Source organism: Tupaia chinensis, unplaced genomic scaffold (assembly GCF_000334495.1).
Source record: "Tupaia chinensis unplaced genomic scaffold, TupChi_1.0 Scaffold000039_1, whole genome shotgun sequence".
In the NCBI taxonomy this organism is placed as follows: domain Eukaryota; kingdom Metazoa; phylum Chordata; class Mammalia; order Scandentia; family Tupaiidae; genus Tupaia; species Tupaia belangeri.
This window is the reverse complement of record NW_006159494.1, coordinates 2,858,154-2,877,476: the sequence shown is the minus strand read 5'-3', so window position 1 is coordinate 2,877,476 and position 19,323 is coordinate 2,858,154. Positions and strand designations below refer to the sequence as shown.

The window sequence follows — 19,323 nt, the reverse complement described above, 5'->3', positions numbered from 1 at the left end:
GCAATCCCTTCTTCTCCATTCTCCTCTCAGAATCTTGGGCCTGCACACACATGCGCCTGCATGAGTTTAAGCCACCAGGTCCTGGACTTGAACCGCAATCAACTACATGGGAGTCCAGTGACATACCAATTATGCCACTAATTAATCTAATTTACTTATATATGTGTATATATTGGGTTTTTGGGGAAGCAATGACACATTATTGGATAAAAAATATAAAAATGTCATGATTTTTCTGACAACCTAATAGACACATACACACACGACCCAATACATGATTAAATGGGCTTAGGAAAGATGTTACTCACAAACACAGAATGTTGGTAACTGCTAGTATTTGAAGTCCAAGTTTAAACTTCACATATAAATAAGCTATTGGATTTTAAATTATGTGTTCAATAATAAGACATTTACTTGCAATATTGACAGTATCTGCATGTGCTCATATCTTCCTTGGTTCTTCGGAGCAATTTTACTGGTAACACATTTAAAAACTCCCAAATATGTATTTATTTTATTATTATTTTTTTTTTTTGGAGAGGTTTTTTGCTATAGGGCGCGTGTGCTCGCCAGACAGACAGAGAGAGACATAGAGACAGAAAGCGAGAAATCACCCCCTAGGGGGGATGGTCATGCCGCAATCCCTTCTCCTCCATTCTCCTCTCGGGATCTTGGGCACGCACGCACATGCGCCCGGCGTGTTTTAAGCCACCGGCTCCAGGACGCAAACCATGGTTGACTACGTGGGAGTCCAGCGACATAGCCATTACGCTAACTCCTGGTTTCCCCAAATATGTATTTAATCAAAAGAAATACAAACTCATGAGGAGTCTTCAAAAAGTTCATTGAAAATGTATATTATGAAAAACTGGGCATGGATTTCAAATCTTTCCCCCAGAATAAACTTGTACCTCAGTTTTATTTTCCAAAAACTTTTTGAAAAACCTCTTGTACAATCATTTATTTGCACAGGCTAAAGAATAAAGTTCTATATAAATAAATGACTAGGAAGGCTTTAATTTAAAAAGCAGTGAAATCTTACAGCATTTTCATCACATGAAGGGCAATTGGTAGAATTGTAGACCTTTTCAATATTTAAACATTCACCATTGCTGCACACCTAGAAATAAACAACATGAATTAGAATGACTTATAATGCATGTGAATTTATTATTTTAAAGTATGGGTGAAATAATATATTTCAATTTAAGTGACTTAATTATAACTTAGGTGATTTATTTTATTGAAAAACTACACATATAGACTTCTTGGGATGAGGAAATCCTCTTGAATGCTTGATGAATGCATTGCATGTGCAAATACTATTATACACAAACTCACGAATAAAATGTTTATATCCTTATTAATTCTTAGAATGCTAGTCTATCAAGGAGTTGACAATTATAATTGTAATCATTTCTTTTATCACTATCATTTTCCTTTTTATTTGATATAAGGATTCCTGCTTTTTGCATTAGAATTGCCAGGTGCACATTTTATTAATATTTTATGCTTAATGCCTTTGTTTTAATTTTTCTTGTATTGAAATAATTTTTCTACCAAAATATTGTGTTTATGTTACTTTCAGATTTTGAATAATTTATCTTAGCCTATTTACTTAATATCTATTATATTGGCTTTTTGTTTATAACTGGACTTTTTTTTGTTGCTAATTTAAAAATTAATTTCAAATAGAAATTTTTTTTAAGAGAGGTTTATGCTATAGGGCGCTTGTGCTCGCCAGAGAGACAGAGAGAGAAAGCAAGAACTCACCCCTGGGGTGGATAGCCATACAGCAATCCCTTCTCCTGTCTCCTCTTGAGATTATGAGCATGCACACACCCGTGCCAAAATGAGGTGTGTGTGTTTTTTTTTTTTTTTTTTTTTGGAGAGGTTTTTGCTATAGGGCACGTGCACTCGCCAGACAGACAGAGAGAGACAGAAAGCAAGAAATCACCTCCCAGGGTGGATGGCCACACCGCAGTCCCTTCTCCTCCATTCTCCTCTCAGGATCTTGGGCATGCACACACGTGCCCGGCGTGAGTTTTAAGCCACCGGATCTGGGACGCAAATCGCGGTCGACTACGTGGGAGTCCAGCGACATGGTCATTATGCTAACTGCTGATCCCGTTTTCTTGGTTTGTTTTTCAATGAATGATTTCTTATTTAACTAACTTTCTTTCTTTCTTTCTCTTTCTTTCTTTCTTTCTTTCTTTCTTTCTTTCTTTCTTTCTTTCTTTCTTTCTTTCTTTCTTTCTTTCTTTCTTTCTTTTTCTTCTTTCTTTCTTTCTTTCTTAATTTGACCAGAGAGGGACTGAGTGAGTGATAGAGAGAGAGAGAAAGAGAGACAGAAAGTGAGAAAGCAAGCTGCCAGGTCTGGGACTCGAACCTCAGTCAGCCATTGGGGAGTCTGGCATCTTTAACCACCATGCCACCTGCCAGCCCTAGAATGAGTTATAAGCTGCTAGGTCCAGGACTTGAACCATGATCAACAATGTGGGAGTCCAGTGACATAACCATTATGCCATCAGCTGCTCCTTCTAGGAGAAATTTTTTAATCCATCCATATTTATTGCGATAAATGATATGTTAAATTCTGCTTCTTTCATCTTATATGATTTCTAATATTTTATCTTATGTTTGCTGTATTTATCAGTTTTATTCTGCAGTTATTTTTTTCTAACATAAAAGCTATATATTCTAAATATTGCTTTATTTTTACACTAAACTTGAACGTAAATAATTACATCATTTTCAATAAAAAAAGCCATTAATACTTGTGTTAATTAAGAGTCATCATGGGGATCAGCTGATGGTTTAATGGTTATATCGCTGAATTCTCACATACTTGACTGCCGTTCGAGTCCCGTGTCCAATAACTTAAAACTTATGCTGGGAGCATGTGTGTGTATGCCCAAGATCCTGAGAAGAGATTGGAGGAGAAGGGATTGTGGCATGGCCATCCTCTCTGGGTGTGATTTCTCACTTTCTGTCTGTCTCCCTCTGGCTAGCACACGTGCCCGATAGCAAAAATCTCTCTAAAATATAAAGAGCCATCATGCTCTTGATTCTTTCCTTTTCCTCTCAGTTCAAGTTTTTATTTCAATAAGTTGAGACTTTAGATTTGTTATAGTTATTATTATTCACGAATCAAGGTATTTTACCATTTTTATAATAAATAGATTAACAAGACGTAATTAAAGCTAACCCAAAAGTTTCATAGATTTTTCTGCTTGTAATCATTTTTAAATACCTGATCCTCTCATTTTAGTTTCTTAATTTGTATCTATTTCTTGACTATTACTCTTTTAAGAAAATAAATGTAGTTTATTATTATCATACATTTTCATAGTCATAAATTGTATGTCAGTGTCATTGCACTGCTTTAATGTCTGAATGGTAACTTGGCCATCTGAATGGCTTTATGTCCCCAGTATTTGTATTTCCCAAAGATATGTAGAGGATGCTCCATGTTTTGGGAACAAAATCAACCCCTTCTTCCTTTAGAATCCACATGTACATTGGCTGTCCCACCATAAAAGCACTTTTGTTGAATTATAGTGATCTTTTTAATTTAATGTATGAAATTCTCAAGTAGACTCATCTTTAAACCATCTGTATCTAGCAGTCAGTGGCCTCAGAGCACAAAGCCAGTAAATAGGGTCGAATGAATAAAATAAATGAAGAACGTGTGAATACTTTAAAGTCACATTAATTAGATAACAAATCATGCTTCCACTTTCATTAGATGTCTACTGTATAATAATTAAGCACGATTATAACAATATCTTACCTTTCAGTATAAGTACAATTAGGCAAAATGAATGTTTATTACTATGTTATTGCTACTGTGTGACTTATTTTTAAAAAATAGCTGCCACTTTTTTTCTTTCCCTTGCCTTCCCATACGTAATCCCTCTGGAACCAATTACAGGATCCCATGTTGTTTTTAAGTGGCAGAACCAAGAAATCTTAATAAAACAAAGGGCTTTCATCTTACCATTCCATCTCCACATTTTGTTCCAGAAGCAACCAGGCCAACATCTTTAGAATTGTGGTACAAAAACAAGGTTTTGCATTTGATGGTGGCATTTTGCTTTGAATCCCTAAGGTGATAGGTCTTGTCTTCTCCAAGGAGAGACGAGTGCTGTCCTCCAGCACAGTATATCTTTCCGCACTTGATATCTCTAAAGGAAAGAGAGAGGATCTCAGACTTGGAAATAGAACTTTAGGGACAGGCTGGCAAAGAAGGGACCCGGTCACTTGTTATAAAGACCCTGGTTTTTCTACAGGTTAAATGACCCATAATGATTAGAGAAAACCACTGGCTAGTCAAAGTCCTGACTCTGGGCACTGAGATGAGTTTGTGAAAAAAGGAAAGTAATTGTATTTATTTTTGATTCCTCTGTCATCTCACAATCTTATCTCAAGATTGGAGAGGAATATTTTTAGTAGCAATAGCATAACATTATTCAGCACACTAAGATTTCCTTATTCTTTCTTACATAGAGAACACAACTGATGCTGACAAACAAATCTGTGAGGCTGCTATTACTACAACCTATGTTTTGTGGATTAAACAGCAACTGAGAGACTGTCCATTTTTACCTAGAGTGTGTAGAAGCAAAGTTGAACTTGACCATAGGTTGCTGTGGCTGTAGTTTTAAGTCCAGTTCTGGTTTTTTGTATGTAATAATCTTATAGAATTTTAGCAGCAAATGGAAAAGTATAAAAGCTCATGCTTTTCAAAATCAGATCTATTTTCTGAAATTTCCCATTCTCTCTTCCTGTTTCAACTTTTACCATTTTTTAATCCTTTCACTTTTTTCTCCCCTCTTTTTTTTTTTTTTTTTTTTTGAGGTTTTTGCTATAAGGTGCGTGTGCTCGCCAGAAAGACAGAGAGAGTTAGAGAGACAGAAAGCGAGAAATCACCCCCCAGGCGGGATGGCCGCACTACAATCCCTCCTTCTCCATTCTCCCCTGGGGATTTTGGGCATGCATGCACATGTGCCCAGAGGGAGTTTCGGGACTCAAACCACAGTCAACTACATGGGAGTCCAGCGACATAGCCGTTTCGCCAACTGCTGGTCCCTTCTTCCCTCTTTTTGTTTTCCTTTTCCTACATACTTTTCTTTTCCTCCTTTTGCTCTGCCTTTGTAAGGAGCAACACTCCTTTCTTTCCTCTCTTTACTAAGCATCTTAAACCTTCTCCATCTTTCCTCCTCATGTTCTATGGCCTTAAGCAAGTGAAAATGGTATATAAATACTAGATGTGTCCTCTCCCTTCCTGCCTCTCTGTCTTCCTGGAAGTGAACAGCTGTCAGAATAAGAACCATTCTGATTTTGCAAAGTACTCTTAGAAAATGCTTTCTTTTTCTTCAATGGGCACTTACTTGTCTTCACAGGGAAGGAATTTGTTGTCTTTGTTTTTGCAGTATCCAAATTTATTTCCTTTTTTATTCATTTTGTAGCAGATATCAGGACTCTTTTTTGCCCCTACAATACAAAATGGTATGATAAAAGCAAATCAATGGATGTGTGAATATCATGAACCATGAAATACCATATGTTTCTAATGAAATTAAGTTCAGTATCATGTCATATCTTGTAGTGATGAAGCAGAATGGAAAAAAATCACTTAAATGCTACTCTACTGCCTCGGGAGAATATTTTAAGTCAGAGTAAAAAATACAAAAAAGTCAGGCCAGCCCTGAAGCCTCATGGTTAAGGGAGCTGGATCCCACATGGCTAACCAGTTGGAATCCCAACCTCATAGACTTGAAAAACATGCCAGACATGTGAGTGTGTGTGCAAAATCCCATCAGATAGAGAAATGGAGAGGAGATTGCAGCATGAGCATATCCCACTGAGGGTGCTTTTTCCCTCTCCTCTCTGATGAGTGCACATGCCCTCTGGCAATCAAAAAATTATTGCCACACAGACATTAGCTTACATACTTAGCCAGTCAATTCATATTCAAGGTAACTTCCAGAGAAATGTTAGGTAATACCTTGGAAGAATGCCACAGATGATATTACTGCCCATGTTGCCAAAATTCCTACAGAACAAAGAAATACAGGCAACTAACTTTACCGGTCCTTCACTGTAATCGTTTCTCACCGTCATCAAACAGTTCAGAGCACTGATCACCACGGCTGGGACATTTTCCCCTGAAGCAGTAGCTTTCTTTATTCTTGCAAGGAAATCCATTGACTTGGAATTGGTCCTTGGGACACCCAGGGGAGTGGCCAGTACACACTTCCGGAAGATCACATTCATCTCTTGCTGGTCTGCACATGGACCCTGCTTTTTTCATCTGTTGAAGAAAAACAAAGAGAATCACCTTGGAGGCATTTAGGGAAGTACAGTTCTGTAAGTAAACAGAGAGTTGGCCTATTAATTTACCTACAAAATATTTTGAAGATAGATGAAACTTCCCTCTCCATTTGACTGAGAATTATTATTGTTTGTAAATGCTTTGGTTTTTATGAAATTTTTTATAACTAAAAAGATAGTGATTTTTTTTTTCTTTTTTTTTTTTTTTTTTTGAGAGGTTTTTGCTATAGGGCACGTGCGCTCGCCAGACAGACAGAGAGAGACAGAGAGACAGAAAGCAAGAAATCACCCCCTGGGGGTGGATGGCCACACCACAATCCCTTCTCCTCCATTCTCCTCTCGGGACCCCGGGCATGCACGCACACGTGCCTGGTGTGAGATTAAGCCACCGGGTCCGGAACTCGAACCGCAGTCGACTACATGGGAGTCCAGCGACATAGCCACTACGCCAACTGCTGGCCCCAAAAGATAGTGATTTTGAAATGTATTAGAACACTCTTAGGTAGAGTCGGAATGGACAATGGAAAGATGGGCAGATGTTATCATGTTTTTCTTATCTTTTTTCTTCCCTTGCTCAGGAAAACGCCACATATCCCTGCTCTCGTCTTCCACAGCTAAGAATCCTGACCCGTAACGAGGAATCTCCATTCCCAAGAAATCACATCACTCCACCTGTTCTCATTGCTGGAGGGAACTGCATGGAGATACTCTCTGATTCAGCCATTAAATATGCACTTAATTATACTGGGTTCTGGAGAGAAGTGAAGACTCAGAACATATGTTTATTTTCTTTGGGAGTTCACAATCCACTGGAGTGAAAGAAGTGCCAGTAACCCTTGGACACAGCCATTTGAGCTTCAGGTTGTCTTCTCTGGGTATATTTCTCCACCGACTGACCTCTATCACTTTCCAACCTTAACAGAATCCCTGTCTCTTTAAGCTCACTGTTGTTGGGATACAAATTTTCATCCCATTTGTAGTAAACTAGCTTAGTAATGACTGACACGGGAGCAAGAATAGTGTTGGTCGTATGACTTCATTCCTAAAATACCATGTGCTGCTTACCAGCTGCTCCATTTTCCAGACCACAGCACTGCTTCATGCTCAGAAGTTGGAGCCTCTGGGACCAGCAGTTAGCATAATGGCTATATGGCTGAACTCCCATGGAGTCAACCGTGGTTTAGGTTCTGGACCCAGTGGCTTAAACTCATGCCAGGCATGTATGCGTCTGTGCCCAAGATTCCAAGAGGAGAATGGAGGAGAAGGGATTACGGTATGGCCATCCCCCCTGGGGGGTGATTTCTTACTTTCTGTCTCTCTGTCTCTCTCCATCTGTCTGGCGAGTGCACACGCCCTGTAGCAAAAGCCTCCCCCTCCCCCCCCAAAAAAAAAGAGAAGTTGGGGCCTCTCAGAATAAGCATTGTAATCCTGAAGTTCACGGAGTGGAGTGAACCAGCTATTAGGTCCTGCATATACATAAACGGAAAACGGAGAAATCATCTCCCAGCAAAGGATCTTACCTGACAAAATTCACAGCATTCGCCTTCTGCACAAGTAAAGCCCGGCTTCAGTACACATTTGTGTGCATCACAGCAAGGATTAGTGCACTCCTGGAATGATCAAAAATTAAACATCAGAAATCAGTATGTGGTTTGGGTCTTGTTTGAAGACTTAGCTGTATTTCTTTGTAAACTTGCAGGGTTAGCTACAAACGCATGATCCTTGGCTGTGGTATGCCGAGCAAGGTAATGTCCTTGGAGTTGGTGTTTGGGGCATTTACTCCATTTCCCTCCCTCCTGGGTGGTCAGTACTGCACAGCTAATTAGAGAGTTCAAAGTTGTAAACTTCATTCTCCCGGTAACTTCTATTCCTTATACTAAAGACTGAGGTGAGATGATGCAACTTCTGCAGATCCGATTTTATATTTTACTCAAGATGACAACATTTTATGCTGACCTTCCTTTTTCTTAATGCATTGTTAAATTGTAACAGCAGAATGGTTAGTTAGGCACTGTCTATTTGGACAAAATTAAAACTGTGAAGAAAATGGTCTGCATTTGGTCAGTTAAGGTACTTCAAGTGTGAGAATTACACTGTAAAACTATTCCAAAGAGTTGTATCAGCAAGGGGTCAGTTTTCAAAATTAAATACCTCTTTACAGTTAATCTGAGATATTTGAAGACTGACATATTTGAAGACATAACCTCTGGAAAAATCACTGTCTCCACTCTGATTATCAAGCCTCTCTCTCTTTTTTTTATTTTATTTTTTAGAGAGAGAGATTTTTGCTATAGGGTGTGTGCACTCTCTGGAGAGACAGAAACAGAGAGAGACAGCAAGACAGAAAGACAGAAATCACCCTCCCTAGGGGGGATGGCCATGCCATTATCCCTTCTCCTCTAGTCTCTTCTCAGGATTTTGGACATGCACGCACACATGCCCAGAATGAGTTTCAAGTCACCGTGTCTGGGACTTGAACTTTGATTAAATATGTAGGAGTCCAGTGACGTAACCACTATGGCATCGGCTGGTCCCTATGACTATTGAATCTCTTAACCACTGTCCTATTGGATCTTTTTCGAATTGTGTAGTGTAAACACACAGATACTACAAATGCGGTCTTTGGACCAGCAGTCTCAGTGTATAACCTTGCAGCTTGTTAGAAAGTACCGAATCTCAGTCCCATTCCTGTTAAATCCAACATTTTAGCAACATCCCTGGTGATTTATACATACTTGTTCATTTGAGAAGCAGTTGTCTAGGACACATAGCTATTTGCTGAGCTCATAAAAGAAATAACTTCAATGTTGGGGGAATGCAGATTAAGAATCACTTTAAAATTTACCAAAACCTTTTTCCAAATGCTCCAGGAATATGTGAAAAGTGAGAAGGTTTCTGCACTAGTAAGAGAGTTTTCCAGTAATTGGACTTGTCCAACTATGATACAGGCCAGCCTCATAAACCCCCGATAAGATCCAACTGACTGACTATGAGAGATTTTGTAGAACAGATTTCTACTCTGCATGAGAGATCAGACATGGGCCCCTCTCACCCAAACACCCAATTAATTCATAAACCAGGCAAATGTGATGTTTTTCTCTAGCAACATCATCACAGACAATTCATGACTTAGCAAGAAGTCTTCAAATGAAGCAGTTTGTTTCCAAATTAAAAAACAAAAAGGCAAAGTTGTTTAAAGCGTTACAAGGAACAAACATAATGGTTGGTTTGATTAATGGCTACGTCATACCTTGCTTCTAACTGAGAATGAAACTTGGTAATCCCGAAACTATTATTTGCCAGTACCTGAACAGGGCCACAATCACACTCTTCTCCCTCATCCACCTTCTTGTTTCCACAATATGGGAAATCATGTAACTTCTCAGGAAATGGAATATTGTGCATGCACGTTGGTTTATAATCCTTCAGGTATTGCTGATGCTGGATATGACTGCATTTACAGAATTTTATAGTAATGCTAGAGATGGAAAGAGTTAAAAATCAAGATTAGTCATATCGGTGTGTAGTGGTACAGCTGCTCTGAAAGTTTTATGAAGAATTTAGAACAAAACAAATATTTTCTTTTAAAGCAGAGAGGAAGTCAGCTATTTATTATAGAAAGTACCTTCTTGAAATACAGCTAATGTATATTTTTCTAATAGAACTGCTCTGGCTGGGCTGGCTCTGTGGACTAGTAGTTAAGGGAGTTAGATCTCACAAGGCCCAGATGGTTTGAAACCTAGCCCCAGCAGCTTGAAAAACATGCCTGAAATGTGTACATGTATGCTCAAAATCTAGAGAGGATGGAAAAAGGGAGGCATAGGGATTGTGGCATGACCATGCCCCCACTAGAGGTGTTTTCTCCCTCTCCTTCTCTGTCTCTGGCAAGCACATGTTCCCTCTGGCAAATTGAAATAAAAACTCTGGCTACATGTCTTCCAACAAATCCTTCCTGAAGTCCACAATTTAGACTGGTTGTTTGTGCTTGTTATCCCATATCCTCTTTCATTTATTCTTCTTGAAAAGGCTTGTATTCTTGTTTTTCTTCCCTGCAAGATTATAAACTCATTAAGGCAAAGATTATATCATACTCAATGTTAAACAAATAAATAAAACCACTCGTTAACACAGAACCTGGTGCAGAATAGTTCTTTATAAATATGTGCTGAAATGAAATACTTATTTAATTATATGTATCCCTAGAAATTCAATATACTATTGGGGGGAACCAAGTGGTGTAGTGTTTAAGGTGCTAGATTTCTACATAGCCAACCATGATTTGAGCCCTGGGCCAGACAGTTTGAAAGTCATGCCAGGCACATGTACATGTGTGCCCAAACTCCTGAGAGGAGAATGGAGAAGGGATGTGGCATGGCCATCCTCCTGGGTAGGTGGTGATTTCTCACTTTCTCTATTTCTGGTGAATGCATGCACCCTATGGAAGAAAACTAAAAAAAATGAAAAAAAGAAAAAGAAAATATTAGTTATTAGGTGCTGAGTTCTTGCTTTCTACCAGCTTTGGTATTTGGGTGCTTTAGCTACTTTCCTTTATTCAGCAAATCTGTGGGTGCACTGATCATCACTAACAGATGTTCTTCTTACTATATATAATACATTTTTGTATCTACTGTAAAGGAGTTTGAAGATGTGCAAGGCTTAGAGCCTGACTGCAAAGTCACTCACAATGTAATGGGAGAGTGCTGGCCATTCGTTCATTGACCACCTATTCACAGAGTACTTAATAAGTGCCTGGGACTTTTCTAGATAACAGTGGTGTAACAGTGATCAAGACACACAGACCTCTCTGACCTCACAGCACGTGTATTCTAGTGGAATAATAAAATAATAAATAAGCTAAGTATGTAAAACATAAAATATGTTAGGTAGCAATCAGTACTAAAGAGAAAACAAAGCAAAAGAAAAGGCGAAGGAGTAGAAAATGTGAAGATATGTGTGTGATGGGGTAAACTGGAAAGTTGGGTCAGATGGCTGAGAAGACCTTGCTGAGAATGGCATTTGAGTAAAGTGCAAGGTAAAATTGGAGTTGAAATCAAAGACAACCAAACCACTTCTCCTGAGTGCCTTGGAGTGAGCAATAATAATTGTTCCTAGTGCAAAGAACAATTTTTTAATGTGCCCAGATGGAGTTTTTGAATTTGAAGTTTTAGTTTTCTCTCAGTGTATCACTGAAGACATGACAGTTGATCAGTCCTACCCCTAATGGGAGATTCCTTACCATGGTCTGGTTTTGCAAAAGCCCTTACAGGATATTCCACAAAATAACATCACTACAATAATGGCATTTAAGTCAAAAGCTACTCCCAATATGGTAAATGTATTCTCTGTATTGGTTGAGCCTCACCTTCCACTGCTATCCATCACACATTTTCCAGAAGGACAGGTACATGGAAACTCATCATGCAACATCCCAAGGTTGTGTCCCAACTCATGTGCCATCCTGTTTGCCACTATATTTATGTCAGGTAAAAGATCCTGATGCAAAACAAACAAACAAAAACATTGCATTAGGAAAGTCTGAAACATAGTGTACCACATGCAGCACTTTGAAGTAGTGGTTGAAAGAGTTGGTTCCTAGCTCCTAGTTAACCAGTGCCTATTTGATAGGTTACAAACTTACCTCCTTACTCTGTACTCAGTTTCTTTAATCATACAAAAAGGCTGAGGAAAAAAATCTTACTTCTTTTTTTAATCTTTTTGAGAGGTTTTTCCTATAGGGCGCGTTCGCTCGCTAAAAAGACAGGGAGAGAGAGACAGAAAGTGAGAAATCACCCCCCAGGGTGGATAGCCATGCCACAATCCCTTCTCCTTCATTCTCCTCTTGGGATCTTGGGCATGCACGCACACACGCCTGGCATGAGTTTAAGCCACCTGGTCTGGGACTCAAACCATGGGCGGCTACATGGGAGTTCAGCAACATAGCCATTATGCTAACTGCTGGTCCCCTGAAATTCTTACTTCTGTGGCACAGTAATTGTCATTGCTGTATTTACTCATACAAACTATAAACTATTGAAAGATGTCACTATGGTCTGAAAGTTTGTGTTCCTCCAAAAATTGAAGCCCTAATTCTCAAGGTCATGGTTTTAAAGGGGACTTTTGAGAGATTATTTAGTCATGGGATGGAGCCATCATGAATAGAATCAGGACCCTTCCAAGAAAGATTCAAGAGCAACTCCTTTCTCCTTCCCTCCTGAAAATTCTAAGACACAGTAAGAAGGCACCGACTGTAAGAGACCTCTGTTAGAGACCAATCCTGCCGGTGTCCTGATCTTGGATTTCCCAGCCTCTAGAATGATGAGAAATAAATGTGTATTTTTTTATGGGCCACCCACTTTATAGTATCCTGTTTCGGCAGCCTGAATGGACAGAGACAAATATAATACCCATAATTGATTGCCTTCTTTCTACTATGCAAAGGGGCTGACAATAAAATGCATGTGAGGTTTTTGTTTTTAATTTGGAGTCTCACTTTGTACAGCAATGCTATGTAATCTTGAGGGAGTTTCTATTGTAAAGAAAATCTGAAGGTCGGTGATTTAAAATCCATGACAGATACTATGGTTACTTTGGCTCTTAGTTCTATTTTAAGTCTAAATCTCTATAGTAGTGAAAAAAATCCCCCAGCAAAATAGGAAAATCAGGTCATTGTAAAGCTAATAAAACACCCCTAATTTGGTCATTTTACCTTATGCATATAAAATTTAAAATGCATCTTCAACTGGTTGTAATATCATAATTGAAGTTGTGCTGGCTTGTATGAGATTAGACTGGCTTTATTATACAAAATGTAAGTTACTGAAATATCACAGGCAAAGCTACACAGATAAAAATAACTAAATATGGGAACCAACAGTTAGCGTAATGGCTATGTCGCTGGATTCCCACGTAGTCGACCACGGTTCGCGTCCCGGACCCGGTGGCTTAAAACTCACGCTGGGCGTGTGTGCGTGCATGCCCAAGATCCCGAGAGGAGAATGGAGGAGAAGGGATTGCAGCGTGACCATCCCTGCTGGGGGGTGATTTCTCGCTTTCTGTCTCTATGTCTCTGTCTGTCTGGCGAGCGCACACACCCTGTAGCTAAAACCTCTCAAAAAAAAAAAAAAAAACCTAAATATTAAATTGGTCACGTGGTCATTTTATTAAATACTAGTTTCAAAGCTTGAGGTCATCACAAAACTGGGCAGATAGAAACAACTAGGCAGAGACAGAATAAATGTAAACCTTCATGTTTTCAATAACCTCTTAGATAAGGTTAAACAGCATTTACTAGAAGCTTAGTGACTCGAGAAAGGATCAGATAAACAACGGAAGTCAATAGTTTATAGGTCTTATGCTTCCTGAAAATGAATTTCAAGGCTCTCTTGACGTGACGGACTCAGTGGTTTATGCACTTTCTTATCACAAGAAGAATTATCCTTACTTATTATTCAGCCAACGGGTTTTGTGTATGTTATTTGTCCTTATAAATAACTGTATTTAATATACAAAAAAGCTTTCTGAATCATTGTGTATTGATCTGTGTATAATGTTCTTTCAAGCTCTGAACAATAGTGGTTTATCTTCCTTATTCAGCTATGGTTTATTTTTAATGAAACATGTATTTTCCCATTTAATAAAGAAAATATAACTGGCCCTCGTTGACATATCCTTGTGGAAATAAATGAAAAAAATGCATAATGATCTCTTTCAGTAGGATACAGAACATTACAAAAAGGTACCCAAAATTTTAGATTAAGTAAGAAAAAACACAGCCTACCTTAATGACACTGGAGGAAGAATAGGGCAGGCACATGCCCCCTCTATAAGAAATCCCTTGTGCGTGTGTGTAGAGCCACTTCCCACTGCGAACGAGATGCAAATACAGTCTTCAGTCTAAATTAGTAGTGTAATGAATGCAAAGATCAAATTGCTGTAAATAATCACAAAACTAATGCCTTTGCATATGAAAGTGTCTTCATATTTCTAGAGTTCTGGAGTTGAAGATAACCAGAGTTGAAACAGAGTTCATTTTAAACCTGTGGTATATAGGGGCACTGAAAGGTCAGTGAGGACCATGGCTTGGTGGTGAAGGTGGCTTGGATCTCACATAGTTGACCCCATGGTTTGGGTCCTAGAATTGGTATGTTTCACCTGGGGCATGTTTAAAATCTTAAAGGAGAGAGAGACATGGAAGAAAAGGGATTGTGGCTTGACCACGCCACATGGGAAGAGGGGATGCGGGGATGCTTTCTTGCTCTCTCTCTCTTTCTCTCTCCTCTCTCCAGTGAGCACATCCACCCTCTGGCAGGAAAAAAAAAAAAGCGACAAAAAAAAAAAAAAAAAAAAGGAAGAAAAGAGAAAAGGTGGGGCCAGTGGACGGCATAGCGGTTATATCACTGGACTTTCATATGGCCAACTACAGTTAGAGTCCTGGACCTGGTGGCTTGAAAATCACACTGGTGCATGTTCATGCATGCCCAAGATCCTTGGAGGAGAATGGAGGAGAAGGGTTTGCACTGTGTTCATCCCCACTGGGAGATGATTTCTCACTCTCTCTCTCTCACTGTCTGTCTCTCTCTTATAAGAACATGTACCTACCCTAAGGCAAAAACCTCTAAAAAAAGGAAAAAGGAAAAGGAAAAATATCAATGAAATCTTAAATTGGAATTATAAATGAAGGTATTTCCTAAAAAAATAAAAAAGAGTTGAGAGTGTTATTTTATTTGTCTCTAGGCTACTCTGTGGTCAGCTCTAGATAAAACCACTTGAAAGAAATGAAAAGTTATCTGCTGATGATAACGTATATGGTAGTATCTTTGAATTGATTAATATGCACTGTATTCATGCTGGGAAAAACCATGTTGGACACTTGAAAGAATTTACCAACACCAGACCTGCTTTCCAAGATGTTGTCAAGCAAGTGCTATACCAGGAAAATTAAATACAGACACACTGAAATGAGAGCTAAAAGACAAAGAAAATAGCCAACTTAATCATAAGGACAAGTCTGGAGTTAAATATTTTACCCCAGAATTTAATAGGGTAGATAGAACCATAACAGAAGATAAAGTACATGAGACTGAACTGGTGAATGAGAATCTTATGACTTTGGACTAAAACATTGCTGATTTTCTTCTAGGTTTTGTTTTCCAGTTTTAAGGATTTTTGTCCTGTCTTGAGCTGCCGATAGGTTCATGTACCTACTGTTCGAACAGAATCCTAACCTGTTTTCTGGCTTTAAGTTTTAAGCGAAATTCCTTATCATTTCTTTGATTTATTAAAACTAAAACTACTTTTCTTGAAATTAAAAATATATTTTAAAATACCTACTTAATGACCACAGTAATATATTTAGCATCAGCTAGGTGCTATTTTATAGTATATTCATTCTACTCAGAGTTTCATGCCTAATTTCATGCCTAAATATTCACAGATTTGTATATAGCAGCTGAGCTTGCTATTGAACATAGTTAGATTATTTAATAAATTTTGTGACTCAAAAAAGGAATGGAAAGGGACCAGCAGTTAGCGTAATGGCTATGTCACTGGACTCCTATGTTGCCGACCGGTTCAAGTCCCGGACCCAGTGGCTTAAACTCACGCCAGGTGCATGCGTGCCGAAGAGCCCAAGAGGAGAATGGAGGAGAAGGGATTGCGGCATGGCCATCAACCCTGGGGGGTGATTTCTCGCTTTCTGTCTCTCTGTCTCTCTCTGTCTCTCTCTGTCTGTCTCTGTCTGGCGAGCGCACGTGCCCTATAGCAAAACCTCTCCAAAAAAAAAAAAAAAGGATGGAAAAACAACTGTAGACACCTGAGATAGTATGGGAGAATGGTGGGAAATGGCAGAAGGTAAGAAATAGGGGAAAATAAATATATATATAAAACTAGAAATGGAAAATTATTGACAATAACATGTATGATTAAGCCACTATGCAGTATATTTTGGATGGGAAATCACATTTTATGTGCTGTTATGATGCTGAAGGAATGAATGTAAATTAATTAATTAAAAAAAAATAATAAATTAAATTAAAAAAAAGAGAACCATGTCTTTGCAGATGTAATAAAATCAAAGATGTTGAGGTTGGGAAAATTATACTGGATTATCAAGGTAAATCCAAATGTAGTCATAAGGGTCATTACAAAATGAAGGCAGAAATGCCAGAGTGGGGAAAAATTTGAAGATGTGACTGACACTGCAGACTTTGAAGTTAGAGGAATGGAACCATGAACCAAAGAATGTAAACAGCCTCTAAAAACTGGAAAAGGCAAAGAAACAAATGTTTCCTAGAACCTCTAGAAGGTTCCTCCACTTCTGTCAGACTCTGCAGACATTTTTATTTTAGCCAGCTAAACTCTGTCTGGTCCTTCTGACCTCCAGAACTATAGGATAATAAATAGGTGTTCGTTAAGTCACCAAAAAAAAAAAAAAAAAAGAAAAAAAAGAAAGAAAGAAAGAAAGAAAGAAATATTAACACTGTGCCAGATTTAACTTATCAGATTAGTTATCTGTCAACTTCCATAGTAGAGAAAATGGTCTTGAATGGTTGGTCATTGGATTGGCACACTTAGATGAGGATTAATGTCCAGAGAGTGAGGTACTTTCCCAAAAAGTCAGGTTTTGATAGAATGCTGTAATGATATGGCATGGGAGGCTAAGAGGAGGTAGCATGGATGTTAGTAAGTCATGTAAATTTTTTTTTGGAGAGGTTTTTGCTATAGGGTATGTGCACTTGCCAGAAAGAGAGACAGACAGAAAGTGAGAAATCACTCCCCAGGGGAGATGGCCATGCCGCAATCCCTTCTCTTCCATTCTCCTCTCAAGATCTTGGGCATGCATACACACATGTCCAGCAAGAGTTTAAGCCACCAGGTTGGGACTTGAACCGTGATCGACTACATGGGAGTCCAGCGACATAGTCCTTATGCCATCTGCTGGTCTGTAAACAATTTTTTAAGATAAAATTTTGCTATCAGGTATGTGTGCTTGCCAGAGAGACAGAGAGACAGAAAGAGAGAAATCACTCCCAAGGGAAAATGGCCACACCGAAATCCCTTCTCCTCCATTCTCCTCCTGGGATCTTGGACACACATTCACACACACCTAGTGTGAGTTTTAAGCCACCGGGTCTGGAACTTGAACTGCAATTGACTATGTAGGAGTCCAATGACATAACCATTATGCCATCTGCTAGTACCAGTAATGTAAACAAATTCCAAAAGTACTTTGCTTACCTAATGACATTTCCTTCTGCCCAGGGATATGAATATATCAGATATTTCTCTTCTAGTTTTAATCAATATTAGAAAGAAAGATTATTAAATAATTCATTAAAAATATTTTCTATATAGCTAGAATGGCATTTTTTTTTCTCTGTGTACAACTTAGAGGCAATTGCTTTAAAAAGCAATTTTGTTGTTCATTTGTTTTGATTTCTTTTTAAAGAATCAACCTAAAATGTGTAGGAAAAGAGAATAGTCACATACCTGAGTAACAGTGCATGATCAAAATTTTTCCTTTTTTTGAGGATTGTTTCTTGCCAAGTTGAAAAACGCAATAATGTAGTTTCTATATTTGAATCAAGTTCTATTTTATCTCCATTTGTCCATATTTCAAAGCCAACCAATGTCACATGAATGTCCAAGGTTTTATAAATCTGTTCAAAGAAAACATTTTTTACAAAGTCAAGTTGCTAGAAGGATCCTTCATCATTATCACATTCCTTTACATTTTCTTCCTTCAAAACAGTAATTTGTACTTGGGAGGTACATAAGAAAACCTCACTTTTCAGATACATTTAAATGGATGAAAAGGAATGGTAGATTTCTGTGGTCAAGAAAGACACTTGACAAAGTTCTGATTCTTTTTCAACTATATTGACTTGTATTCACTGGTGTCAGAATGTGTCTAGAAGAAAGAATTTATCCAAGCTCTGATGTTATATCTGGCCAGAAAACATAAATTTACTGCTAGTGACACAGAGTGAAGTGAATGCTCTGTATTTCTCTTCATTAGGCCAAGAATTGGTTCTGTGACAGGTTAGAAAGTTGGTATTGGCTTCCAAAACTTACCATGTTTGATTTCTCTGTTTTGATATTTTGAGCACTATCTTTTTCATTTGAGAAACCTGATTGGGGATTGCTCAAAGCAAGCAGAAAAAATTGCAGTCCGTAAGTCTTCTCACCTCTATTCCCATCTGCTTTGATAAACACCAACTTGATGGAAATTTCAGTGCCAAAAGAAGACAGAGTTTTTGTTTGTTTTCAGTTTTGTTTTGTTTCTTCAGAGAGATTTTTGCTATAGGGTACATGTGCTCACCAGAAAGACAGAGAGAGACAGAGACAGAGAAAGTGAGAAATCAACTTCCAGGGGGATGGCCATGTCGTAATCCCTTCTTCTCCATTCTCCTCTTGTGATCTTGGGCATACACGCACATGCGTCCAGCGAGTTTTAAATCTCTGGGTTCCGGACTCAAACCATGTGAGTCCAGCAACATAACCATTATGCCATCTGCTGGTCCTGAGATGAAGTATTTAGACAATGAGTAGGAAGATTCCAAGGTGAGAGACTATGTGACTAAGTGCTACATCAATTCTATATTCTATTAACAGCTAATATGAAGTCAGTTGAAAGAAAGAATGAGTGATGAACTATGAATGCTGAATTTAAAAAGAAACACAAATGTCACTCATACAGTGTTACTAGAGAATGTAGGTAATTATCAAGAAGTTTACTACTGGAGTCCCCCCTGGGGCCCTGCTAGGCCGGCGGCGGCGGCAGAGGCGGGCTGGGTGCCAAGGCTGCATCCGGTCACGGGACGTCCCTTATCAAGAAGTTTACTACTGGAGTCCCCCCTGGGGCCCTGCTAGGCCGGCGGCGGCGGCAGAGGTGGGCTGGACGCCAAGGCTGCGTCCGGTCACGGGACGTCCCGGGCCCTTCCGGGCTCGGCGAATCCCCCCTGGGGCCCCCCCGCCGCCGCCCCCGCC

General features: G+C 38.9%; 1 protein-coding gene across 1 annotated transcript in view; it reads right to left on the bottom strand.

Moving 5' to 3' along the window:
• The window catches only part of ADAM7 (ADAM metallopeptidase domain 7), a 64,184-nt gene that overhangs the window by 17,826 nt on the left and 27,035 nt on the right, over positions 1-19,323 (bottom strand). Inside the window, exons 9-17 of the mRNA XM_006140680.2 lie at positions 17,824-17,993; positions 14,114-14,198; positions 11,699-11,829; positions 9,643-9,814; positions 7,857-7,946; positions 6,121-6,316; positions 5,394-5,496; positions 4,001-4,187; positions 1,043-1,120 (exon numbers count right to left, since the gene is read on the bottom strand). Coding sequence (XP_006140742.1) covers positions 1,043-1,120; positions 4,001-4,187; positions 5,394-5,496; positions 6,121-6,316; positions 7,857-7,946; positions 9,643-9,814; positions 11,699-11,829; positions 14,114-14,198; positions 17,824-17,993 — 1,212 coding nt within the window. The remainder of the gene's footprint in view (positions 1-1,042; positions 1,121-4,000; positions 4,188-5,393; positions 5,497-6,120; positions 6,317-7,856; positions 7,947-9,642; positions 9,815-11,698; positions 11,830-14,113; positions 14,199-17,823; positions 17,994-19,323) is intronic.